At 48.5% G+C, this 27,609-nt stretch overlaps 1 protein-coding gene across 1 annotated transcript in view; it reads left to right on the top strand.

Moving 5' to 3' along the window:
- Positions 1-27,609, top strand: part of SYCE2 (synaptonemal complex central element protein 2) — a 521,719-nt gene that overhangs the window by 224,312 nt on the left and 269,798 nt on the right. Inside the window, exon 3 of the mRNA XM_086936443.1 lies at positions 5,910-6,123. Coding sequence (XP_086792569.1) covers positions 5,910-6,123 — 214 coding nt within the window. The remainder of the gene's footprint in view (positions 1-5,909; positions 6,124-27,609) is intronic.

The raw sequence follows: 27,609 nt of genomic DNA, 5'->3' as shown, positions 1-27,609 counted from the left end.
TGTATTACATTGATAGGACCAAGGATTTTAGAAAGACTAAGCAGCTTTTTGTTGCCTTTGCGCCACATCAAAAAGGTAACCCTATTTCCAAGGCTGGTATTGCCAGGTGGATCGTGAAATGTATTCAAATCTGCTATGCAAAGGCAAAACGCACTCTTACAATTCCACCGAGAGCCCACTCCACCAGAAAGTTGGGGGCCTCTATGGCTTTCCTTGGAAACATTCCCTTGGAGGACATATGTAGAGCAGCCACATGGTCTACCACACATACATTTACTAAGCATTACTGCACTCCAAACAGCAGGCAGCTGTAGGGCAGGCTGTTCTCAAGACACTTTTCCAAACTGCTGCAGCTGGCACGGGCGGCCGCCGCTAATGGAGGGACTGCTATGTATTCTATGCACAGATATGAATTCAGCAGCCCCCATGCCTCGAACTGCAAATGCTACCTACCAGTATGCATCTGTTCTTGGCATGTAGGGCTGCTGACATTCATATCGCCCGCCCTCCTCCCCGGCGCCTGTAGCAGCTGCAGTGTTCACATATCATTTCATGGCATGGTCATCATTCACTGAGTTTCACTCCATCTTGGCCAGAATGGCTAAAAGCAATCTGGGGATGGAGTGGATGCCCATGCGCACTGTAGTCCAGGGGAGGAGCCACCTATCTCGTGATACTTCGAAGACTCTTCCAGGACAACAATGTGCAATCATCCGGACCCAACACTAGGCGGCGATCTATGCACAGATATGAATGTCAGCAGCCCTACATGCCAAGAACAGATGCATACTGGTAAGTAGCCTTTGCATTACCCGGTACACAATGAAAAAACATTGCAAGGTGCAACTCAGTTATTGGCTCTGGGTACTTCAGGTTCTTGGTGAACCTACAAGCCTCATATACCCCCGCAACCAGAAGTGTGCCACAGATGTATTAGTATATAGCTTTCAAAAATCACAATAGAGAGAAGAAATTACAATTGAAAATATAGGCACAAATGGCTATTTTTTTCAACTACATTTCAATATTCTTTTATTTCAAATGTTTCTTTATATAAAAAAAAAAAAACCTGGAAGGATCTACACAAATGCCCCCTTGCTGAATTCGGAATTTTGTCTGTTTTCAGAAATGTATAGCTTTCCAGGATCCATTATTGGTTTCACACCCATTTCAACCACCAACTGGAAGGAGGTTTGAAAGCACAAAAAATCGGAAAAATAGGCTATGTCCCAGTAAAATGGCAAAACTGTGAAGAAATATTTGGTTTTCTGACGAACATTTTCTTGTTCCTGAAATCTGGGAAGATGATGATTTTAGCAGCACAAACCCTTCATTGATACCCTTTACAGGGGAAAAAACTGACACTTTCTTCTCCAGCACTTTTTCCCCATTTCCCCCCAAACCCCCAAATTTTGATGTATTTTGCGTAATTTCTTGGTCTCCTCCAAGGGAAATGCCCAAACGCTGGGTACCTTTAGAATACTCAACATGTTGGAAGAAAATGGCAAAAATTTGACGTGGATACCTTATATGGACACAAAGTTATGGGGACCTAAGCGCAAACAACCCCAAATAGCCAAAAAAAGGGCATGGCACGGGGGGGGGGGGGGGGGCAGGCCTAGCAGTGAAGGGGTTAAGTTTTTTTTTTTTTTTCCAAAACCAATTTTATTGAGCAGAAGAGTATCAAGAATGTGGTATCTTCACATACCAAGATCCCCACAACAGTATGAATGCACAGTGATATACTCGTTAATCCATGAATCAAATGATGAAGCTCAGCTTTAAAGACTTCCTAACTGCCCACCCCAACCCCAACTACTCCCCCACCCCTACCCAACACCCCCCCCCACCACACATGTACATAGGCAACATAAAGACGGTACACATAAAAGAATCAGGTACGATGCAACCAGGGCTTTGCCATTCGGGCCAGGAATGTCACTGCGATCAAATGTCCTCCTCCTGTTCCGCCGGGGGTTCCAAGGACAGGCCGCGGTAGTCGGCCCACCGCTTCCAGATTTTGAAATGTTTGCGCGGGCAACCTCGCGCCTCAAAGACTGGCTTCTCAAGGCCCATGAAGTAGTCTAGCCCAGCCTTCCATGCAGACAGGGGGGGGGCCCTTACAGATTTCCAAGCCCGAGCCAGGTCACGCTTGGCCACGACCAGGCCCAGGAGCAACAGGTGGCGCTTATAGACGTTACCCCCTACCCCTTCCATAACGTGCAGCAGGCCTAATCGGTGGGTACGAGGAAGATCCCATCCCAGGACCTCAGCCAGGCAACTCCATACTCCCCTCCAGAAGCCAGCCAGGCGACCACACGACCACACTGTATGCAGCAAAGAGCCAGGCACCTCCCCACAACGCAGGCACTCCGAGGACGCAATCAAACCAGCCTTCCACAGGCGTTCACGTGTGTAGTAGGCACGATGCAAGTATTTGAATTGTATCAGGCGGAGCCGAACCGCAACAGCGGTGCCACGTGGGGACTCCAGTGCCTCCCTCCAATCATCCTCGTCCAGGGCGCCCACATCCACTTCCCACGCTTCCCGAAGGGAGCTGAGAGTGGAGGAGCAGTGTGTAACAAGGGACTGATAGATCCTAGAGACCTTCTTATCTCCCAGGTCACCCATAAACACTTTCGCCTCAATGGGGCTGAACTCGGGCAGGGAGTCGAGGCCGGCGATACTCGGGCCCAGGGCATGCCTCAGCTGGAGGTAACGGAAGAACTGGGAGTGAGACATCTGGAACTCCGCACGGAGGTCCTCAAAGGACTTGAGGGCGGTGCCCGACATGACCTGGCCCAGTTGTGTAAATCCAATAGCCTCCCAGCCCTCAAACCCGGCCAAAGCCGCCAATTCCGGGAGCATGCCATTGTGCCACAGCGGCGTTTCGGCTGTCAGTTTGCCCCACCAACCCATACGGCGCAGAGACTGCCGCCACACGGCAAAGACCACTTTAGTGACCGACGGCAACCCACGGCGTATACGAGCTGAGTAAAGAATGGTGTGAAGTGTGCGATCTCCCATCAGGTGTCTCTCTAGGGCATAGGCCGGATCACTCCTGTCTCCATACCACCAGTCATTGAGGACAAGGAGGTGCGACGCCTGATAGTAGGAGAGAAGGTCGGACGTGGCCAAGCCCCCACAGTACGTGGACAGAAAGCACGTTCTCAGGGCCACCCTGGCAGCTCCGCCATCCCACAGGAAGCGGCCCAGCACAGAGTTCACCTGCCGGAACCACTCCATGCCAATAGGGTGTGGGAAGCTCTGGAGTTGGTACAGCAGCCTCGGCAGCGCCACCATCTTAAAGATGGCCGACCTCCCATAGATTGTAAGGGGCATCCTGGACCATGTTTTGACATCGGTTTGGACTCGGTCCCATACCGGTAAGACACTGCGTGTCCAGGCCACTGCCCGTGAAGTCGAGAGGAAGACGCCCAGATATTTCAGGCCGTCCGTCGCCACGCGCAAGTCGGCGGCCCAAGGATCGGCAACCACTCCGCCACGTAGAACCCACAGGGTTGATTTAGACAAGTTAAGATGAAGCCCCGAGACCTCGCCAAACCCACGCATGATCTCCAAGACTCGGGGACCCGAGCGCCGCAAATCAGTAAGGAACAGGAGGACGTCGTCAGCATAGAGTGCAATCCTATCAGTTAGATGGTCATTCCAGACAAAGCCACGGAGATGGGCATCCATTCGGACCCGCGCCGCCAGGGGCTCCATGGCCAGGGCAAACAAGTAGGGGGAGAGTGGACAACCCTGTCGGGTACCACGGCCGATCCGGAAGCGCCCAGAGACCGCACCGGCGACACGGACCGAGGCTGTGACATTGGTGTACAGGAGGCGAATGTAGGACAGGAAGACCGGCCCTATATTGAGGCGGGCCAGCAAGGCGAACAAATATGCCCAACTCACCGAGTCGAAGGCCCGGTCCATGTCCGCAAGAAGGAGTGCGGCCTGTTCATCCCTGTCACCCATAGCGTCGATCGCTGCCTGTGCCCGTCGGATATTATGTCGGGTAGCCCTGCGCGGCATGAACCCGGCCTGATCAGGGTGGACCAGGTCGGCAATGTGGGGCAGCAATCGGTTCGCAAGGGCTTTCGCCAGAATCTTGGCCTCTATGTTGAGGAGAGAGATCGGCCTGTAGGAGTCGTGCCGATCCGGCGCCCTGCCCGGCTTCAAAAAGACCACAATCTCGGCGTGGCGCCAGTCAGGTGGCAGCTCGCCCCGAGACCTCGCCGCCTCCAGAGCGGTGCGGAAATGGGGTCCCAGTTGAACGTGGAACTTCTTGTAGAATTCGGCAGGATAACCGCTCGGGCCGGGCACCTTCCCGGTGTTCAGCTGGCCAAGGGCCTCGCCAAGTTCTTCGGAGGTGAGCGGGGCCTCCAGGGCCGCTCTAGTCTCATCCGGGACTGCCCGTGGGAGTAGGTCATCCAAATATGAGGCTATGTCGCTCTCCACCACTGGGTCTCGGGGAGCATATTGTGCCGCGTAATAGCGGGCAAAGCTCGCCGCCAGTAAATCCGGGTCGGACATGACCGACCCGTCATCCGCCGCAAGGCCGGGCAGTTCTAGGGGTTGGAAGGTCGCCTGGCAAAGCCTATGTAACATGGTGCAGGACTTGTCGCCCCACTGGTACACCCTGCTACGCGTGGCGAGCCACGCCTGTCGGGCCTCCTCGTATAGAACCGAGGCATACGTCTGCTGGGCCTGCAGGAGCCGTCGCACGACACCCTCGTCGCCCCCGAGTCGGCTACGCTGCTCCAGGGCCTCCACTCGGGCCGCGGCGGTCACAATGGCCTCCCGATGCTCCCGCCGAGCGGCCGCACACCAAGCTATATCGATGCCCCGTATCGTAGGCTTCAGCGCTTCCCACACAACAATGGCATCGACACCCCCCACCAGGTTCTCGCGCCAAAAATGGTCGATCGCTTGGCGTATATGCGTCACGTATTCCGGCCGCTGTAGCTGCCAGGCGGACATGCGCCATCGAAATGGCTGCCGTTTAGAGGGGAGGGTCACGGTGGCCAGGACAGGGGAATGATCCGAGAGGCCCCTGGGGAGTATCGCTGCGTCCCTGACACGGCTCAGACAGGCACCCGGTACAAACAAATAGTCAAGCCTAGAGAAGGACCCATGCACCGCCGATACATACGTGTAGGCCCGCTCCGCGGGGTGGAAATGCCGCCACACATCAATCCAGCCCAGACTACGCACCGTCGCACACAACCGGGTGGGAGCAGCCGCGGGAGGGGGATCAGGCACCACATGCACCCGTCGCTGGCGGTCCAGGCTCACATCCATGACTTCATTCCAGTCACCCCCCACCATGGTCAGGACCTCGGGGATTTCATCCCACAGCGCAAACAACCGCTCAGACAATGCCCACTGCAGGGGGGGAGGGGCGTAAACACTTCCAAAAACCACCGGCTCGGAGCCCAGCAGGCCTTGAATAAAGACAAATCTACCCTGAGGATCAATCCACTGTTTCTCATGAACATAGGCCACCCTACGATGTACCAATATGGCCACCCCCCGTGAACCCCTCGCAAAGCCAGCATGGTAAACCTGTTGATAGCCGAACCTCTGAAGGCTGAGGGCCTTGGAGCCCAGCATATGAGTCTCCTGGAGCATAAGGACATCCACCATCTCCCTCTTCCCCCATCGCAGCACAGCCCCACGCTTGAAGGGGTTAAGTTTTAATTAACAATGTATATTGTTTTCTTCATAACCAAATAGTTAAGATTGTACTCTGTTTTGAAAGCATGTCTATCTGTTATATTTAGGAAGGTGTTGCAGGACTCGGGTCACACTGGAAGCAAAATGAGAAATCATGTATTACTTTTTAGGTTTAAGGAGGTATGCAATTGTCTACATTTCTTTTTCTATTATACTTTTGGCTTCAGGAATGCACCATCACCAAGTCCTTCACTAAGCTCCTCTCTTGGTGACTCAAACATGACTGCGATGGACACAAAGTCTGCTAACTACTTTGCAGCGTTGGATGCCAGCATCGAAAACTTGCAGAACCGAGCTCAGCAACTGATCGACAAGATTAATGAAAATCGCAAAAAAGACCAGAGCCTCTTGGGTAATTTCAGAGAAAGTTTAACGCTGAAGGTAAGGTATAAGTTTCTTCTACAACCCCCCTTTTCATTTTGTTGTACAAAATATCCAAACTAAACTGTAATTAGTATGGAAAATATATGGTCTAGAGGATGTGTGTGTTTGCTAATAACCTGGATACAGCAAATAAGTTGATACTGTTCATTTATGTGATATTACATTGATTGTTTTATTTCCGCATATTAATGAGGGATAACCCTAATGTTTACTAGGCTTTAAGCTGATCTTAACTCATATGCTTTTCCATTCCCACTGCAATATTGCTGCATTTTGGTAATGCATTTATATCACAATATATACAAAATATAATCCTAGAGTAGGCTAATGTTTAGGGACGTTCAAAGAGAATGGTTGAATCTCCATCTATGAACCTAGGAAAAAGTAAAAGCACTTTTTTCCAAAAAGTTTATTCTCCAATTAGAACTAAATGGCTCCATAGGGACGTGATAGATCCCACAGTTGGTCAGTTTTACCACCAATTACAGTGATGCCGTCATTGTACTCTGCCAATGTTTGTTTTCATCCAACTACTTGGTTTTTCGCAGCTGAAGGCATTATTAAAGACTGAAATGGTTTTGACTTTTTCCATCTATTCTCATGATTCCCTCCTTTAGAAGGCTGAAATTTTTTTAATGTGCAGTAGACAGATTACTGCACATATAACATATTCATCACATCTAGAATACTGTTGTATTATACTATTCTCAAAATGAGTTAATCACTTTTCTCCACAGGGCTTGAGGTAGTGTAGGATTGGACTGAACAACAAGGGTTAGCCAACAGAACATGTCGACCCAGACAACATAGACCTACACAACCGGTTCAGCGATTAGGATAACACACACAACGCAATACTCCCACAAACACGCCCACTACTTCGCCTAAACGATTTGGCATTGGCTGCAGCTGCCAGGATCAGTAAGGAGACACAGTTTCCCAGCTTTGAGGATACAGATTTGAACAATGTAGACTGAGATACACCATGGAGGATCAGGGATCAAAGAAGAGTGCTTCCCAAGATTACCCCTCAGTCTACAGAGGAATTGTTGTGACTTAAGAAAGGTATATATTGGGGACAATAAAATAATATTGATAGTGACTGGTTCAGATAAAGTTTGACATTTCAGATTTGAGTGTTCTCCCATTAGGAAACAATAGTTTGTGCTCCAGGGTAGGCTGGTAGGGAAGCCATGACTTGATGGTGCATCCCCCTAGTGCCTTTGAGCAGAGACCATTGAGCGCAAGGTACTACATGAATATTATATATAGTTATTTGGATAGAAGAATGTCTTGTAGTTATTTTTGTGTTCTTCGGTCCTTGGGTGGGAATTTGATGGATGTTTTAATTAGGTGGAGTTGGTGGTCTAAAATGTATTGGAATCCTGTGTCGCTGACCTGGTGGGGGTGAGGCTGTAAGGGGGGCAGCATATAAGTGGAATAGCAACACAACATCACTTAAGAAATATTTATGACATGTATCATCTGGATGATGAGTTCTCTATGTAAGAGAGCTAAAAGCTATTCGTATTTTAGCCGTAGGGGTCTCCAAATTGCCCTACTGCAGGAAACACTTTAAGGGTCAATGTTACAGAGGTGCTGGAACAAATTTGGTGTGCTGCTCATTCTGCATATGTTAGTGGAGTTGTAGTGTGTTCAAAGGAGGAGACTCCTTTGCGGCCGATGGTCGGTTGTGATAGAGAAAGATGGGCAAAAGGTATTTTTGAAGAGAGGCTAGATGTTGGCCATCTGGTACTGGACAACCTATATACTCCAAGTATAAACCAACCAGACTTTTACACATTGCTGACCCAGCAACTAGCACACTGACCACACCTCCCATTGTTCCTTAGTGGAGAATAATAGTGTTCTAGACAAAGTTCTTGACCTCTTCCACCCTCAATTTGCACACTTTGCCATGGGTAGAGTGGCTAAGGAACTTGGAGTGGCTGACCAGCTCTTCCCTGTTGGACTCTTGGAGAAGTAGACACCTCTTGGACATGGAATGCGCATTCTGTTTACTGGCCCATGACTTGCATGTGAGACGACCTCGTAGTATGTTCAATATCCTCACAAGCAGTGCTATATGATAATGAATTCTTGGAAAAAACAATCTCAAATCATTATCTCTTAACAGGGATCTGGTTTGGTTTATTGCTATCTCCATTCCAACATGGAAACTGCAGAGTAATAAGCTGGAGGATTCACCTTCCAAAGAGGCGGTGAAACTTCCAGTAGCTCACTGTAGAGAATAGCCCTATAAGATCATTGACAGCACTTTCATGAAAACCCCAAAGACAACCTCCTCTCTGTTGGTAGAACGGGAGTCCCTTAAAATGGTGATTTTAGGGAAGTGTGTCAGAGCTGTGGGGGGAAGCTGTAAAACTGAATTTCATGAGTTAAATATACTAAATGTAATTCTGTCAGGATTAGAACAGGAGATATAACAGGACTTCACAAACATGGACAGATTCATCCAAGGAAGAGACAACCATTCCTCCTTTAATGAAGGACTGTGTTGCTGTGAACTATTTCACTTACTTAGGAAAGTAGGATAAATAGACTACTTAGGTGGCTAATTAAACATGACCTGACCATTGCTACCATAACTATGATTAGAGACAAAAATGATATATTCATCACACATAAAATTAACAAAGTATTTTATTTTTAATGACTACTACTCAACCTTGTATTGGTGACAAATGCACTCTAGAGTGGTGGCCTACTTATCTGAGAATCTTTTCTCTAGAGCCCATGACATGAAGGAGTCTGTTTTAAAACTGGCTGATGGGAAAACACAGGGTTTAGACAGTCTTGTCTTTCATCTGAATTCAACTGAAATTTCCTGGACCAGTTTACACTGCGACTGGTGACATTTTATAATGCAGACTTTGAGACTGGTTATCTTCCCCAGATGATCAATGAGGTGCTGGTAGTCTGTTTGCCCAAACCCAAAAGAAACACTGTGGTGGTGACATCATGTAGACCCCTCTCCATCATTTTTGCACATTATAAAATATTAAAGTACTGTCCAGGAGACTACTACCAGTTCTGCAGGAGCTGGTACCCTTGGACCCAAATAGATTAGTTCTTAGTCGTTTTGCATGCCTAAATATCAGGAGGAACCTACCTAAATATCAGTAGGTGATTTAATTTCTTGGAGGGAGCATTAGCAGTGTGCCCTCACTATGTACATCTGACATTTGATATCGAGAAGGCCTTTGAAACATTAGGTTGGCAATATATATTCCAGGCCTGAAGAAGTTCAGTCCGGGACAGATGATGATAAAGTGGATCTCGCTGTTTTAAGTATGTCCTATGACTAGGGACCGCTTGGGCATAATAGTATCTAGCATGCATAGTGTGACAAGAGGGATGCGGCAAGGCTGCCCCCGTCACCACTTTTGTTTGCACTGGCAATGAAGTCATTCGCCAAATTGCTAAATGAGGGGGGACAACCAGGTATCCCACTGAACAAGGAGCGTCACTCTATGCATGATATGTTACTTTTTATTAAAGATGTAAAGGCTGATAGTTCAGCTATTACTACAGCTTTACACATGTTGAGATTGTAGTGGGCTTACAGGTGAATTGGTCGAAGTACTTCTTGTTCCACATGTATAAGCACTGAACCCTGTCTGCAATGGACCAGAATATCCTGATATAAAATGGGAACTGGAGATGTTTTACTATTTGGGTGTCAGGGTGTACCATAAAGACCTGAACACAAAGAACAGGATAATGGGTACTGCGATTTCGTGGCTGCTTTCCCAGCTATCCTTTTGGAAGATGTAGCTATGGTGGTTGGATAGATTACCTTGGCTAAGATAATGAAGCTTCCTTGCCTTTGATAATCTTTTATCGCTGTTTAGAGATACTACTGGTTGAATTGATATGGGGGAAAAGTAGACAATGGGTTGACTTGCTCAAGCTGGCACTCCGAGTGACACAGGGGATTGAAAGCACCAAAATCTGATCTATATTGTCTGGCAACCCAGCTCGGTTGGGAGGGAAAGTGGTTAAGTGGTGGATACCTTTCAGAAACACAAATCCTCAAGTATAAAATACTAGAGACTAGTTTGCATCATCCGTTCCTAAGGACCACCATCATGCCACAATCGACGACTGTTGTAATTAACATTGAATGGTATATAGTTAGCACTTTAAAAAAATATATTTGTTGAATTTTTAGAACAATCAAACAACATACTGTACATCTTCATGTCAACTAGGTGAAAAGAAATCACATTCAATCTTATACATCTGGGTCGAAGATATTTTGTCTACAACCGTTTCCAAGCAAGAGGAACATTGGTCTATATCCATCAAATAATGCATAGCATCGAGGATTGGTATACAGTGTTCTATAGCGCCACAACGCTTCCCTCTGTGAGGCTCATCTATTGGATCTGGAAGCATTAAGATGTCGACCATGTTGGTGCGTTGTGAATGGGACCCGAATATCGTTTGGCTTTTTTTACAGGCATTAAGGACTAGTATTCCAGTTGTACCTGACAGTATGCAGTATCTTTTTTCCAACATCCAACACAGGAGTGGCACTGCATCCCCAATGCATTGCCACCTGTCTTTTCACCAACAGTAGCATCATGGCCGTGAGTTTTCGTATACTAGTTGGGGCCTCCTTCAAGAAGACCAGAAAGGCCACCATAAGATGCCTGGTCAGTCTGACATTGGTTACCTCCTCTATTCATTCAAGGCCCAATAGTCAGCAATGTCCGGGCACCACCAGACTAAGTGCAAAAAGCGGCATCACTTTCACACCATCTCTTACATCTAGCATTGTCCTCAAAGCCCATTCTGAGTAGCTGGACAGGAGTTCGGTACAGTCTAAACAAAAAGGTAATTTGTGTGAGAGTTAGGGGACTGGGTACCAGTTTGGGCGCAGTAGTATGTCTATTGTTGGTCTGGAATATCCATACCAAACTTCCTCTGCCAGTCAAAAAGCACTTTAGATTCAACAACAGGTGCTTTGTCCTACTTAGTGGCATAGAGCCATGTAATCAATCTCCTGTGTGACTGTGAGCTCAGTTTGAAATCCAGAACCTGAAGACTAGCAGGCTCCTGCTCCTATTAGTGCTGTGCAGTTGATAATAAAGAAATATATCCAGTGGCATGCAGTCAGTGACAATTTGTAGGTCACATAGCATGATGAATGTACTGTCAGGTACAGATTCCCACCACCTCCTTTTATCCTGACCCTTAGCTGCAGACAGATAGATTCATCCAATGTGAGGGATAAGGTCGGGTTTTCTGCCAGGCACAAGCGGCTGGAGTATAAAATAGGCAGTCGAGCTCTTCGATGTAGCCAATTCCATGCCCACACGGAACATCTCACCATGTCAATCTCACTGGGATGTGTTACACAGTGCAGGCCATGTGATAAAAACAGGAAAGGCGAAATATGAACCCAGTGATGGATAAACTGTGCCTGTGCACAATAATATTAATGTTCCAAATAAGCAGCATGCATTCCCCCCTGTTCAAACCCTGTTCAAATGGAAAAGTTACCACCTCCCATGCCAGTCGTGGTTTGTGCACCCCAAATCAAAACGATCAGCAGAGACTTAAGGCAGTCAAAGAAGGATCTTGTTAGCTGCAGAGGGATATTTATAAAGACATAAAGGAACGTGGACAGTATGCCCATTTTAGCTATGGTAATTCAACCAGCCATAGACAAAGGCATTCTAGTACACCTGGGATCCGTTCTTCCAACCAGGTAGCTGCCCTACGATAATTCTCCTGCCATATCTCTTCCTTGTCCTTACTTACACATATCTACAAGTTTTTAACTGCAGAGATACAGCAGTGGGAAGTCTGTCAAACCGCGATGTGCCTGGGTCATGGGGAAAAGTACAGATTTGGACCGATTAAAGTTCACCAAATCTGGGGAACACACTTGTATCAGTGCCAAATTGACTTTGGGCTTTTTAACATATACAGTAACATTGTCAGCATACATCTAGACTACAGGCCTCCAAGAGGTATATCCTGCTTTCAGAATGGAGTTGCCGCAGTCGTGACAAGGAAACTGGAGGGACCGGGACTTAAGGCAGGTCCTGCATAATGTGCCCCTAGGTTAGATTTGTAAAACAAGAGGTGTGCAGTTCCTAGGGGGCGGAAAGAAAGTTCTAGGTTTTTACCGAAGGAGGGTTTCTCATTTTATGAACAAGGGCCCTCACACACCCAGGGGGTGTCATGCTTCATCATTGGGCAGCTCCTCATTGGGCCGGTGCTGCAATGCCAATGGGACAACGCGGGGGCTCTTTGCCGGAGGTCTTCTCTTTTTTACCGATGTGAGTTGAGTGGAGTGGTGGGATGTGTGGTGAAGGAGTCTGAGTAGAAGTGGAGGGAGTGTGTGTCAATAAAAATAACTAGAGGAATCCCAAATATTCTTTATTCACTGTGTTTCTTTGTTATGATTAAAAACAGAAAGTCAGGAGCATGGTATAATAAACCTCTCAGGCCCTAGTTAGTGTGTGTTGAAAAACAAAAGTGTCAACATGTTTCATGCCTTTGTTTATCCAAAGGATCACAGCATTTCATCAGGATCCTAATGTATTCATGTAGAGATGGTAGATTTGTGAATGTGTATAATACCATACCCTAAAACAGTGTAATTTATAGTATAGTATACCTTAGCCAGTATTATAGGTTTCTTTCATAGATTCACATGTCTGAATCATTCCCCGTTGTCGAGATGGGAGTCCCCGGTAATTAAATAAGTAATGTCCCATAGACATATAGAGAATAGTAGGCCATAAGGCCTCACTTTGTAAGATATCTAGGTCCTTTTGTGAAAAGGACTAAACTCTAGAAAAGAGCCAATCAGCTTTCCCCTCCCTCTAGAACCTTCCTGGCAGGATCTTCAGTCCCTCAGATTTTCTACTGCACGTTGTGCTAAGGGAGTCTCCCCTGAGCTCTGCTCAGGTGTGTTGATTTACAGCATTTTCAGCAGTTTTTAGGATATTATTTCCTGTTTTTCTCTTCAGAAAGATAGTTAATATGGCTGATGCTCCAAAGAAGGGTCTCTTCAGAGCTTGTACCTCATGTGGAAAAAAGAGGTTATACGTGGATGACCAACATAAGGACTGTCTGTACTGTCTATACCCAGATCACGTGGCTAAGGACTTTGAGGTATGTAGAACCTTTTCTACTAAGACTCTAAAAGACCGAGAAGGACGCCTTTTGATCTGGCTCCAAAGGCTTAAGGATAGAGATAATCTGGATTCCTCTGAGGAAAGTGAGGGGTCTTCAATCTCCTCAAAAGTGTCTCTCAGAAGGCCTAGGGTAGCTTCCCCTGGCCCCTTGGATACTCCTCAAAAGAAGGCAGCTAAAAAGTCTTCAGAGGTCAAGGCAAAAACAGCTTCAGAAAAGGAGGTTCACACCTTTAAGAAGCCTGCACCGTCGACGATGACGGCATCGTCGACGGCATCATCTGGGATGAAGAAAGCAGTTTATCCAGTATTGGGGTATCTTTCATAGATTCACATGCCTGAATCATTCCCCGTCGTCGAGGCGGGAGTCTCACGGTAAAAATATATACAATAGCAGTGCCTCAAAATTTCTTGTAGTAGGCTGGAAAAGACTAAAAGGCCTAACTAGGCCCAAAACTTAGCAGCCTGTCTACCTCATTATGTAAAAAGACCTGAAATAGTAGCCTCAGCCAATCAGCTATCCTCACCCTCTAGAACCTTCCCAGCCCCGGCAGTTCTCCTCAGATTTTCTCCGCACTTCGTGTGTAAGGGAGTCTCCCTGAGTGCCTACTCAGTTTTTGTCTCTTTTCTTCAAAATGTCTGAAAAGAAGGCTCTTTTCAAGGTTTGTGGAACCTGTAATAAGAAGAGGGTCCATGTGGATGACCAGCACTCCGACTGCATCTATTGTCTACACCTCTCACATGTTGTGAAGGATTGTAGAATTTGCCGTACCTTCCCTACTAAAACTATCAGGGATAGAGAGGCAAGGGTTCTTTTATGGTTAAAATCATCTTCCACAGATGATGAGGACAAGGCCTCTACCTCCAGCAAGAGAGCCAGATCCAGAGAGAGCTCTTCTCCTGAGAGGAAGAAAAAATATAAACCCTCTCAGAGAGCCTCAGAACCCTCAAGGAGTACCTTGTCTCCATCAAGACCGTCCACTGTGAGTACAGCCCAGACTAAGACTGTTTCTCTGGTGTCTCCTCATACTACTACTTTGACTTCTACCTCTTCAACTTCTTCTGCAACGGTCACCACTTCAGCTATTTCTTCTCCTTTGGTGTCTGCAAAAATGTTGTTGTCGTCTAAAAAGCCTTCGTCGACGAAAAGCCAATTGCCGTTGACATCATAGTCGACTATCCCGCCGACGACGGCTCCGTCGACGAAGATCCCTTCAGCCACGTCGACGAAGACCCCGTCGACGAAAACATCAAGCCCGTCGACGGCTGTTCCATCGATGAAGACACCATCGACTGCCTCGTCGACAAAGGATTCGTCTACAAAGACACCATCGACGGCCTCGTCGACGAAGGATTCGTCGACGAAGACACCCTCGACGAAGGATTCGTTGACGAAGACTCCGTCGACAGCCTCGTCGACGACATCACTGTCAACAGTACCGTCGACAACAGCTCCGTCGATGGTAAAACCATCGACAGTCCCGTCGACGGCAATTCCAGTGACGACACTGCATTCTATAACAAGCTCGTCGTCATGGTCTTCTACAAAAGCAATAGCATCAGCTCAACTGTTGCTCAACACACCTCCAACGAGAGTGCAGTATACCCGTTTCCAAATGAAAACTTATCAAAGACAGGACTACTCTCACATTTCTCCACTTTTACCATCTCACATTTTATAGACATATGTGGAGGATGATTCTGATGACGAAGAAAAGGATGAAGGCCCTTTTGGGGTTGCCCGTCACCCTTCACAATTGAACATTAAGTATCAAGAGGAGGAGGAGGATGATGAGCAAGAGCATTATGGCCACGTGGACTTGTCAGCGCCATATCATTCGCACCATACAAGACCTCCACGTTCGGAGGACTCAAGCCATCTGCCACCCACTTTGATACAAGACTTACAAGCATGTTGGCAGACTATCGCCAGAGATTTCCTCCAACTCCAGTTGCACCATTTGTGCCGCCTGTGCCAGTTGAGATGCCAAGGCCTCCTTCGCCGCAAGCTCCTTTGTCGCCAAGGCAGGATGCAAACCCTACACCCCAAGGTGACACGGATACCTCTTCTCCTGAAGAGGATGATGGCAGGGAAGAAGGCGAGTTGCCAGATGTTACACCTACGGATCCGTGGGATGATTATGTCATTCCCATACCTTTACCGCCTACACCACGCCCGTCAGATTCTCCGCCTGAGGATATTGGCGGATTCCATAGCGTTATGCAACGTGCGGCTACCAGGTTTGAATTGCCTGTCACAGTGGAGCAGTCTGACTGCTTTTTGCATGACTTTAAGGAGGATTATCGGAAGGTTACCAGGGTATCCCAATTAGTGACTACATATGGAAGGAGGGCCTCAACATCATGAAAACACCCGCTTCCATTCCGGCAGTCCATCCAAGAATTGAGAGGAAGTATCGCGCGCCACTTGATACTCCATCTTGTTTAATAGGACACACTCGGCCGGACTCTGTCATATCTCAAGCGGCACAACAGAGGTCCAAGAACCCTTCAGCTCCGATTTCAACGCCACCTGACAAGGAAGGCAAGAGACTGGATGCAATAGGGAAAAAGTTCTCTGCAAACGCAGCAGCCTCCGTTAAAGCAGCTAATTCGTTAGCAATTCTGGCTCGTTATGACAAACAAATTTGGTCAGATCTGTCAGAATTCCTCAATCTGATCCCGGAGGATCGCCAACAGAAGGCGCGCAAAATCGTGCTTGAGGGTGAAAGGGCGGCATCGGAGATCATTGATTGCGCCCTTGATATATCTAACACAAACTTTAGGCAATTGGCGGGAGCAGCAGTCCTCAGGCGTCAGGGTTGGCTCAAAGCTACCTCCTTCAGAACTGAGGTCCAAACGAAGATTTTGTACATGGCGTACGATGGGGACTCGCTCTTTGGCAAACACATTGATGATGCTTTGCTGGCTATCAAAACGGATACGGACACTGCCAAATCACTAGGTACCCTACAATACAGGAGAGGATCCTTTAGCGGAGCAAGTGGCCGTGGTTACTCCTCCAGGGGAAATTATTCCAACCAGCAAAATCGACAGTACCTGTCTCAGTACAAGCAACCGTACTATCAATCACCCTACAGACAGCCTGCCTCTGGTAGTTTCTCTCGTCAGGGAGGGAAACGGCGCTCAAACAATCAAGGGGGTGATTCCAACAAGCGCCAATGAGCTTTGCCGGATGTCAATCATTCATCCTCCCCTGCCCGTGGGCGCCAAGATTTCCGCCTTTTACCAACAGTGGCGGAGCATAACTTCGGATCAGTGGGTCCTGGATCTTGTCAGAAATGGACACACTCTGGGGTTTTTGCAAAAACCACCAACAGTGCCGGCCAGGGGTCCCCCTCCCCCTCGTCGTCACTTATTGTTCAAAGAGGCCTTAAAGATGCTACACAAGAATGCGATAGAACGAGTTCCCTCCACTCAGAAAGAGAAAGGATTTTATTCTCGCTTTTTCCTCGTAGAGAAAAATTCAGGAGAGTGGCGGCCAATTTTGGATCTGCGCAAGCTCAACAAATATCTGAAGAAACAGAGCTTTCGCATGGTAACACTAACAGATATTCTGAATTGTCTCAACAAAGGGGACTTTATGGCTTCTCTGGACCTGGAAGACGCCTACTTCCACATCCCTATTCATCCAAAATATCGCATATACCTGAGGTTTGCAGTGGCTGGCGTCCACTTTCAATTCAAGGTGCTCCCATTCGGCCTGAAATCAGCACCAAGGATATTTACCAAGTGTTTAGCCCCGGTAGCGGCCATGCTGAGATCACAGGGAATGCAAGTTTTCCCGTACCTCGACGACTGGCTCCTAAAAGGACCATCGAAGAACTCTACAAAGGAAGCGGTCAAGAGTTCCCTCTCTCTGTTCTCCAATCTGGGACTGACCCTCAATGCAAACAAATCTCAGCTCCAACCCCGGCAGGAATTAACCTTTCTGGGAGCGGTATTGGACACATGCCAGTGCAAGGCGTTCTTGACTCAATAGCGGCAAACCAAACTGTTAAACCTGGCAAAACAAATATTTGCAAGAAGGTCTCTTTCGGTCCGAACATTTGCTTCCCTTCTATGGATGTGCTCATCTGCAATCAGTCTCATCCCCATGGCGAGACTCAGAATGAGGCCACTGCAGGAAGAATTACATCGGCAGTGGAACCAAGCGGACGGGTCGTTCGACGACCGCATAAAAGTAACATGCAAGATGAGGCAGGCCCTTCTTTGGTGGTCGAAGAAACACAATTTGTCACCAGGCCTCACATTTCTCTACGACATACCAGAGTTCACCCTGACAACAGATCCCTCAATGGAAGGTTGGGGAGGTCACCTCCAGGACCTTCAGATTCAAGGACGGTGGTCTCATCAGTATCAGCAGAAACATATCAACAGCCCGGAGCTGAGAGCCATCTTTCTGTCCCTGCAAGCCTTCCTTCCACGGATTTTGAATTAGTCAGTCCTGGTGTGCACGGACAATACCACCAGCATGTATTATATAAACAAACAAGGGGGAACAAAATCTCTCTCCCTCTCGCTGGAAGCTCAGGAGATGTGGGAGTGGGTCATACACCACAGCATATCCCTCAGAGCAGAACATGTGCAAGGTGTCCAGAACTCTCTAGCCGACAACCTCAGCAGGACTTTTACAGGCTGTCACGAATGGGAACTCGAGCAACATCAAATGGAGAGAATCTTTCAAACATGGGGAACACCAACTCTGGATCTGTTTGCCACCCTGCAGAACCGCAAAATGCCTGTTTTACGCCAGCAGGTTTCCTCAACAGGGATCAAGGGGAAATGCCCTTTTAATGAGATGGTCCGGAATATTTGCATACGCTTATCCTCCGATCCCGCTCATTCCGAAGATACTGCAAAAGATTGCACTCCCATCCTCATTGCTCCCCGTTGGCCAAGACAGTTTTGGTTTCAAGAACTCCTTCAGCTCTCTCAGCAGCCTCCACTTTGTCTCAAGACGACAGTGTCGATGTTAACGAGAGAAGGAGGCCAGATCCGACACCCGGACCCTCAATCGCTGCACTTGCACGCCTGGCTCCTGACTTCCTAGAGTTCAAGGATCATAACATCTCCTCAGATTGCAGGGCGATTTTATCACAAGCCCGTGCGCAAAGTACCATCAAGACATATCGTTTTAAGTGGAAGCGATTCTGTTCCTGGTGTGGAGAAAATAATGTTCATCCACTCCAAGCTCCACCTGAGGACATTCTTCCTTATCTACTGCCTTTAGCTAAAGCAGGTCTGGTTTTCTCGTCCATTAAGGTACATCTGGCGGCAATATCCAGATTCAGGAAGAGTTCCAACAAACCATCATTATGTTCATCATCATTGATCAAACAATTCCTTAAAGGGTTATTCCGAGCTTTTCCTCCAGTTCGGCCCCCCCCTCCGGAGTGGGACCTCAATATTGTTCTGTCCCAACTGTTAAAGAGGCCTTTTGAACCTATTCACAGGGCGGAGCTGAAGTTTTTAACTTGGAAAGTGGCTATTTTACTAGCTCTGACTTCAGCTCGCAGAGTCAGTGAGATACAAGCCTTCACGATTACACATCCTTTCTTACAATTCTCTAGAGACTTTGTGACGCTTAGAACTAATCCAAAGTTCATCCCAAAGGTGCCGACCCAATTCCACATCAATCAGCCTGTCAAGCTCAAAACTTTTTTACCGGATCCTAAAACTCCGGCAGAAAAGGTATTGCATTCCTTGGATGTGAAACGGTGCCTTACGTTTTTTCTTCAAAAAACAAAGGACATATGCAAATCTAGTCAGCTTTTTGTTGCTTATGGTCAAGCCGCCTGGGTCAAGCTGTAACAAAGGCGACTATAGCTAGATGGTTGTCACCTACAATTCTCTTCTGTCACGAAAAGGCTAACAAACCTTTAACAAGAAAGGTTAAAGCACATTCCACCAGAACGATGTCAGCGTCGACGGACCTTTTCGCTGGAGTGACGCTGGAGAACATTTGCCGAGCTGCTGCGTGGAAAAGTGTTCACACTTTTACGAAGCACTACTGTCTGCAGTCGGCAACTCATGATGACGCAGCGGTTGGGGAAGAGGTGCTGCGGCATCTCCTTCACTAAGGTTAGACTTTTTATAGTCTTTTTCTTCATAATTTGACTGTTTTAAGCATACGTATTTCATTATAATGTTCTAATCTTTTCAAATGCTGTCCTAGTCTTTAATGTACTATATGAAGGTTTTTAATGCATATGTTATGTAAACATGCTTGTGCTCCATAACCTTCCAGGTTGTGTGGGGATGGATACGTTTTATTTTGTCTCCCACCTTCCTCTAACGACAGACATGATGTCACTGCTTGCTACTCTGATTCAGGCATGTGAATCTATGAAAGATACCCCAATACTGGATAAGAAAACAAGTTACTTACCTATAACTACAGTTATCCAGTATTGGTATCTTTCATAGATTCACATGCACCCACCCTCCTCCCCGGCAGGGCAGTTCTTTTTTATGGATGCTTACTTCTCACTTGTGCTGGGAAAATCTGAGGAGAACTGCCTGGGCTGGGAAGGTTCTAGAGGGTGAGGACAGCTGATTGGCCGAGGCTACTATTTCAGGTCTTTTTACATAATGAGGTAGATAGGCTGCTAGGTTTTGGGCCTAGTTAGGTCTTTTAGTCTTTTCCAGCCTACTACAAGAAATTTTTAGGCACTGCTATTGTATATATTTTTACCGTGGGACTCCCGCCTCGATGACAGGGAATGATTCTGGCATGTGAATCTATGAAAGATACCAATACTGGATAACTGTAGTTACAGGTAAGTAACTTGTTTTTATCTCCTGCTTATGCATCTACGTCGACGACGACAGTCTCGACAACGACAGCGTCGTCGTCATTATCATCATCGACGACAACTACCCCATCGTCGACGGCGGGTAAGGCTGTATCGTCGACGATTGTAATAAAAAGATCTTCGTCGACGACCAAGATCCTGTCGACGATAGCCTTGTCGACATCAACATCGACGACGAGATCATCACCGTCGACTTCGTCGCCGTCGACGAAGACACAGTCGACGAGGGCACCGTCGACGAGGGCACCGGCGACGAAGGCACCGGCGACGAAGACACCGTCGACGACGGAAACATCTATACCGTCGACGGCAACATCGTCGATGACGACGGCTGTCGTCCCTACTCCATCGACGATCTCACCGTCGACGGTGATGGATTCTGACTTTCAGTCAGCTTCGTGTGTCTGAAGATTACCAGGAAGACGCTAACGCCAGAGCTAACTTCCCCTAGCCGTGTGCAGCTATTACCACCAGCACGTCTACTTCAAGATGAAGATTCTGACTATTGGGATGATATATTCCAATTGGTGACTAGCCCATCAGAGCTAAATGTCAAATGCCAAAGCTCTGATTAGGAGGAAGTTGAGGCGCAGGTGGTCCGTCTACTACCTACACCTATGGTCTGCCTGCCAGCATCCCTGGTTACGATTCTAAGATAGAAAATACCAAGTTTCAAAGGAGGGTCAAGGGTAAATAGTTTAAAGACCATCAGAGTCAAAACCCCTACTCAGACTACAAAAAACAATAAAAAACTTGACGGTCTACAGTTCAGCTGAGTCTTAAATGTTCTCACCGGGAGCAATCAAAACTGGACATGCCCTGAGCCAGCCTCACAGTAGTCAAGAGACACTACTGATGTAGTCAAAGTCCTATCAGCCCACCCTCGTGGCGGAGCATCATCATTTAGGACATCTGAAACCTGGATGGTGTCTCCGTGCCTTGATGTATTGGCTGGATGACATGTGCCCAAGGTTCCAAGAGTGGTAGTGTCCTCGCCCCTGGCGGTGCTGGTACAGTGCAGTGCAGTGAATAAAGTGAGTGATATTAAAATGACTATCGAGGCAAAAATATATTTTATTGAGTATTCACCTAGACGTCAGGTTAAAAAGAGTGAAAGAACAGTGTGAAAAAATCACTGTATTCTTTGCTTAGTGGTCAAACAGGCCAACATGTTTCTGCCTTGTGGTGAAAAGTCCACCGGCATTCTTCAGGGCCAATGCTGTAATAATGCTACTGCAAAGTTATACTCAAACTTGAGGTGCAAAACAAATTAATGTGCAAATAAATGTTATAACTGGTATCGTCAATTGGACGATCCTACTGTATCCTTGTAAACTCTGTGGTAAATGGAGGATACCATCCCTGTGAAAAAAGAAAGAAACAGAGAAACACACCCACTCAATATTCTGTCGATGTGCATGTTCAGTACCAGGAAACATCCGGGTCCTGGACCCAGTTATAACGGCATTCAGTGAGAATCAGAGACTCAGCTCGGCCAATCATACATATGGCCAACAGTATAGAAATATCGGTTGCCCAGAGGGTCAACCATCATCATATGATTATAGAAATTAATCAACGAATTCACTTACCCAACAAGTTGTGGGAGTATAGCCTCACCTCACTCGGCAACGACTCGGAGGATGAGGCCCCGCTCTGTGCACAGGAAATACATATAAAAGACACATTAAGAAACCTCATAGGTGTCTTATACCATTGGTATATATTACTATGTGCATATAACTTGATTGTAATCTGCCCACAATGATCACTTTGCCGTGGCAACAAAGGTAAGTGTAGCATCCGATACTAGGTACAAAAAGCTCTATATAATACTGGCAGAGCAGGACCATGATCAATCCTGCAAAATAACGTGGAGATAACACTCAAATGTCTATCTTTGTTATCCTGACTTGAAAATGTAATTAAATTCTAAGACCCTGACTGAGGGAGAAAGCCATGCCCTCTATGCTGCTTGATGGTCAAGTAAGCTCCTTGTCATTGTCTTGATACATTCTGGAGGGACTAGTGTCTCAACAACTAATCAGGGGCAGCCAACACTTGGCTGTTTTGTAAGTCAGACAATGTCGAGGTCTAGATATAGAGAAAATCAGTTCCCCTAACCCTCAGGGACCCACAGGGGAAGAAAAGACTAATTAAATGCTCATGGTCATTACACCCCGCACCACACTCACCTCTCCGTCGGTACCTCTCGGCGTAGTCCTGAGGCAACCGATATTTCTATACTGTTGGCCATCTAATGTATGATTGGCCGAGCTGAGTCTTTCTGATTCTCACTGAATGCCGTTATAACTGGGTCCAGGACCTGGATGTTTCCTGGTACTGGACATGCACATCGACAGAATATTGAGTGGGTGTGTTTCTCTGTTTCTTTCTTTTTTCACAGGGATGGTATCCTCCATTTACCACAGAGTTTACAAGGATACAGTAGGATCGTCCAATTGACGATACCAGTTATAACATTTATTTGCACATTAATTTGTTTTGCACCTCAAGTTTGAGTATAACTTTGCAGTAGCATTATTACAGCATTGGCCCTGAAGAATGCCGGTGGACTTTTCACCACAAGGCAGAAACATGTTGGCCTGTTTGACCACTAAGCAAAGAATACAGTGATTTTTTCACACTGTTCTTTCACTCTTTTTAACCTGACGTCTAGGTGAATACTCAATAAAATATATTTTTGCCTCGATAGTCATTTTAATATCACTCACTTTATTCACTGTACTGCACTGTACCAGCATCGCTAGGGGCGAGGACACTACCACTCTTGGAACCTTGGGCACATGTCATCCAGCCAATACATCAAGGCACGGAGACACCATCCAGGTTTCAGATGTCCTAAATGATGATGCTCCGCCACGAGGGTGGGCTGATAGGACTTTGACTACATCAGTAGTGTCTCTTGACTACTGTGAGGCTGGCTCAGGGCATGTCCAGTTTTGATTGCTCCCGGTGAGAACATTTAAGACTCAGCTGAACTGTAGACCGTCAAGTTTTTTATTGTTTTTTGTACGATTCTAAGATACCTTATAGAAGACTACAAGCAGAGGTTCCCAGAATCTCTTGAACCTCAAGCTCCTGCAACGGCTCCATCGCCGAGACCAAGACCCCCGCCCCTAGTCATTCAGAAGGAACAGGTGGATGTACCATGTCCTCAATCTTCGGAGGGCGAAGAAGAGGAGGAAGAGCAGGAGGAACAGCAAGAGGAAGGAGAACTGCAGGATGACCAATCCGTTAATAATGACTGGGAGAATTATGTCACAGCTTCACCAGCATCTCCAGAACCTGCTTCATCAAATTCGCCGCCATTTGATTTTTTTTTTTTTTTAAATAATTTTTATTGTAGACATACCTGTACAGGCCAATACACACATTGCAGTAGCATCATAAGTGTCAGCAGATATATAATACATTCCTTCAATCAGTACACAGCCGTCCGGCCCACAACCCGGGGGTTGGGCGGCGTCGAAGCCTCTGCACATCCATGCCTGACGTTCCATACAGAGGAGTGGTTAGTGTCCGGATTAGGTGTATGTCTACTTTTATAGTCCTACTAAACTACGCGCTAGTCCCCAACTCCCCTCCCCTGCGCTAACCCATAAACTCCCCCCCATCCCATCCCGCGCACCATCACCCGCCTAAGGCCACGCTATTACTATCCCTGGGTTGCTAGCTTCATGCTCTCCACGTTCCCGCTGTTCCTGGGGCCTCAACTCGCCTCCTCCGTGCCCTCCACCCCGGGAGTCTCCTCCTCTGCGTCAGCTTCGCTATCCCTGAGTGCCTGCACCATTACTTCCCATGCGGTCGCAGTGTCAGCCGCTGTCTGGTGAGGGGTCCTGCGCGCAAGTTGGTATCTATGTGTGCTGTCAGCCGTGGCCCATTTCAGAAACTCCAGCCGCCACCTCCGTGGAGTAGGCCCCAGCCTCGCCTTCCAATTCTTGGTGATCTCTCTCTTAGCTACCATCAGCCCCATGTCGATGAACTTACTCGTGAGCTTATTTTTGGGGGTATGGGGAAACCAGTGCAAAAGACATTCGGCCGGTCCGTACTCTATCGATCGTTCAGTCACCTCATTCAGTACCTCCCCTACTTCCTGCCAAAAGTCCCGTAGGGCCGGGCACGCCCATAGCATGTGTACTAACTCAGCCCCCTCCTCCGGGCACCGGGGGCAGGTCGCTGTGTCATCGCCAAAATACCGCCTGATCCTACCTGGGGTCATGTACGCCCTGTGCAATACATAGTAGTGGATCAGCTGGAACCTGGCGTTCCTTGTGCTGTTGCGAGCCCTACGGACGAGTTATGCCCAGGTCGTGTCCGGTATGTCCCTATTCAGATCCGCCTCCCATTTGGTTTTCAGGGATGTGAGGGGAGGGATATTCTCCCTAACCATTCGATTATACAGGCATGTGACCGCCTTAATCGTGCCCGCCGCCATCATGGTGTACTGGCACGCCGCTGCCGTCTCGGGTTCCCCAAGCCCCGTGCCCCAATGGGCGTGCATCGCCCTGGTTACCGCTGCGTGCAGCAGAAATCCCCCTCTCGGGATACCGAAGCGGTCTATTAACTCCTGGAACGGGAGCAGTGCACCACTTTCAAAGAGGTCCCCAACTACCTGTATTCCCGCTTCCTCCCATTCCTGCAGGCTCGACCAGTCGCCGCCGTGTGGTAGTGCCGTCAGCATGGCCAGTGGTATCTCAGGCGCGTAAGGGCGCTGGGTACCCGCTCTCTTCTGGGTCCGGTTCCAGCATTGACGGTACGTGCGCTGTTCCAGCGACAAGTCCCGACTGTCCAGCTGCTGCTGGAGGGTTATGTACGCTAGGACGTGCCTGGGCGTTCCCCGCGAACTTTCGTCCTCAGGGCCCCGAAATACCCTCGCTACCTCCTGCGTGAAGACCTGTAATTGGGCCGCTAGGTAATAGAGCTCAAAGTCTGGCACCGCCAAACCCCCCTCATCTTTCGGGCGAGTGAGCGTAGCCAGCGTTACTCTGCATCGTCCCGCTCCCCAAATGAACGATGTGATCTGAGATTTAAGGAGCTTAAAGAAGGAGCCAGGTATCCAGATTGGGAGCGTCCGGAAATAGTACAGTAATCTCGGCAGGACTACCATCTTTAGTAGGGAAATCCGGCCCGCTACCGATAGTGGTAATGTGGACCAGAAGGACATACAGCCCTTCAGTCCGCGCACACATCGTCCCAGGTTGCCCTCAAGTAAGTCTTCCGGCTTATGGTAGATGTGGACCCCCAGGTATTTCATGCAGGTAGGGTTCCAAGTCGCCTCCGACTGGTGCTGAGGCTGGGCAGCGCCCTCCAGCAGCGGGAACAAGCTTGTCTTGGGCCAGTTGACCCGCAGGCCTGATATCTCTCCGAAGCTCTCAAGTAGAGCTTCCGCCCTCCGTAGGTCTTCACCGCCGTCGCAGAGGAATAGTAATAAGTCATCGGCATACAGCGAGATGAAATGGTGTCCGTCACGGGTCCGTACTCCGCGGGTGTGCCGTCCCGTTCGGGCCGCAGCCGCTAGCGGCTCAATAGCCAGTGCAAAAAGGAGCGGTGACAGGGAGCAGCCCTGTCGAGTGCCCCGCTCCACCGGGTATCGGAGGGACACCGCTGGTCCTACCCTTACTCTCGCAATTGCTTCCGCGTAAAGGACCTTAGTCCAGTGGCTATAGCCAGCTCCCAGGCCGAAACGCTCCATGACAGCATAGAGGTAGTCCCACTCGAGGCTGTCGAAGGCCTTTTCAATATCAACCGATAGGACCAGCTCCGTCCCTGTCCCCTCGGTCAGCCCGTCCATGATACGGATGAGCCGTCTGATATTAGCCGTGGTGTTGCGTTTCGGTATGAAACCGTTTTGGTCGTCATGCACAAGCCCCGCCATGTGAGGCAGGAGTCTCGCCGCTAGAATGGAACTCAGGATTTTATAGTCTGCGGTGAGCATAGAGAGCGGTCTATACGACGCAGGGTCATCACCCTCCCTGCCGGGCTTCAGCAGTGGGACCACTAATGCCTCCCTCATCGACTGCGGTAGCCGACCCGACGCCTTGGCCTCCTTATAAACAGTCAGGAGTCGCGGAGCCAGTATGTCTAGATATCTGTTATAGAACTCTATGGGGAGTCCGTCTATCCCCGGCGATTTGTTCCTCGCCATGCGCCTTACCGCTGACCGTATCTCACCCACGTCAATGTCCGACCCCAAGTCCTTCGCCTGCTCAGCCTCTATCTGGGCTAAGGGCAAATTAGCCAGGAAGGGACCCACCAGGCCCGCCCTGTCTCCCGGGGCACTCTTATACAGGCCCTCGTAATATTTCTGGAAAACGTTGACTATGCCTAGTTGAGTTTGATGTACCACGCCCATCATATCTCGCAGCTGGAGTATGGGAGCGCACCGCCTGGAGGGGTTCGAGAGCCACACTAGGAGGGTGCCCACCTTATCGCCATCAACGTGGGAGCGTAACACATAGCACTTGTAGTCAAAGGCTCGCAGCCTCTCCACCTCGACGGCTACCGCCTCTCTGGCCAAACAGAGAGATTCCTGTAGTTCCGGCCGGCCAGGCCGCCTCCTCTCCGCCTCCCTCAATCCAGCATCCGCCTTCGCCAAATCGCCCAGCAGTACCTTCCGCACGCCTACATAATCTCTAATACAGATACCCCTCACCACTACCTTGAAGGCATCCCACTCCGTCGCCCTTGATGTTGCTGTCCCTTCATTCTCCACGAAGTACGAGGTCATGCCTTCCGCTAGGGCCTCCCCGAAGAGGGGGTCCTCCAGAGTCTCAGGCCGCAGTTTCCAGAGCGGAACCCTGGGCTTCTCCGCCACCCACGCCAGCCGGATCAGGAGCGGGTTGTGGTCTGAGATTGTCCTCGACAGGTACTCTGAGCCAGTGACGCATGGTAGCACCTCCCGGGAGCAAAGTATGGTGTCCAAACGGACATGCAAGTCATGGAGACCTGAGAAGAATGAGTAATCCCGATCAGTCGGGTGTTGCCCTCTCCAAACGTCTACGAGTTCCCAGCTCTCCTGCCAATCCCTCCTACCCCTGGAGAGCCTGTGAACCGGGGAGTCTCGAAGGGGGGGGGGGTGAGACCTGTCCAGCAAGGGGTCGGCAATGGAGTTAAAGTCACCCCCCAGCAGGACCGGGCCCGCAAGGGAGTGGGCCAGCGTCCCTGATAGTGTAGCTAAGAAAGCTAATTGGTCCGTGTTTGGGGCATAGATGCTAGCCAGTACTACATCCCTACCTTCAAGCTTCCCCTCCACCACCACATATCTCCCTTCCTGGTCAACCCATTGACGTGTGAGTTGGAAAGGCGTGCCTGCCCTAATCCATATGAGCACCCCTCGCGCATAGGCCGAATAGTTGGTGTGATAAACCTGTCCCCGCCATCTCCTTTGTAGGGCCTCCCCCTCCCGCTTTGTGAGATGCGTCTCCTGCAGCAGCGCGATGTGT

This window comes from Lissotriton vulgaris, chromosome 1_1, assembly GCF_964263255.1.
Source record: "Lissotriton vulgaris chromosome 1_1, aLisVul1.2, whole genome shotgun sequence".
NCBI classification, from domain to species: Eukaryota; Metazoa; Chordata; class Amphibia; order Caudata; family Salamandridae; genus Lissotriton; species Lissotriton vulgaris.
The sequence above is the reverse complement of the archived record's forward strand: the minus strand, read 5'-3'. Positions and strand labels throughout refer to the sequence as shown.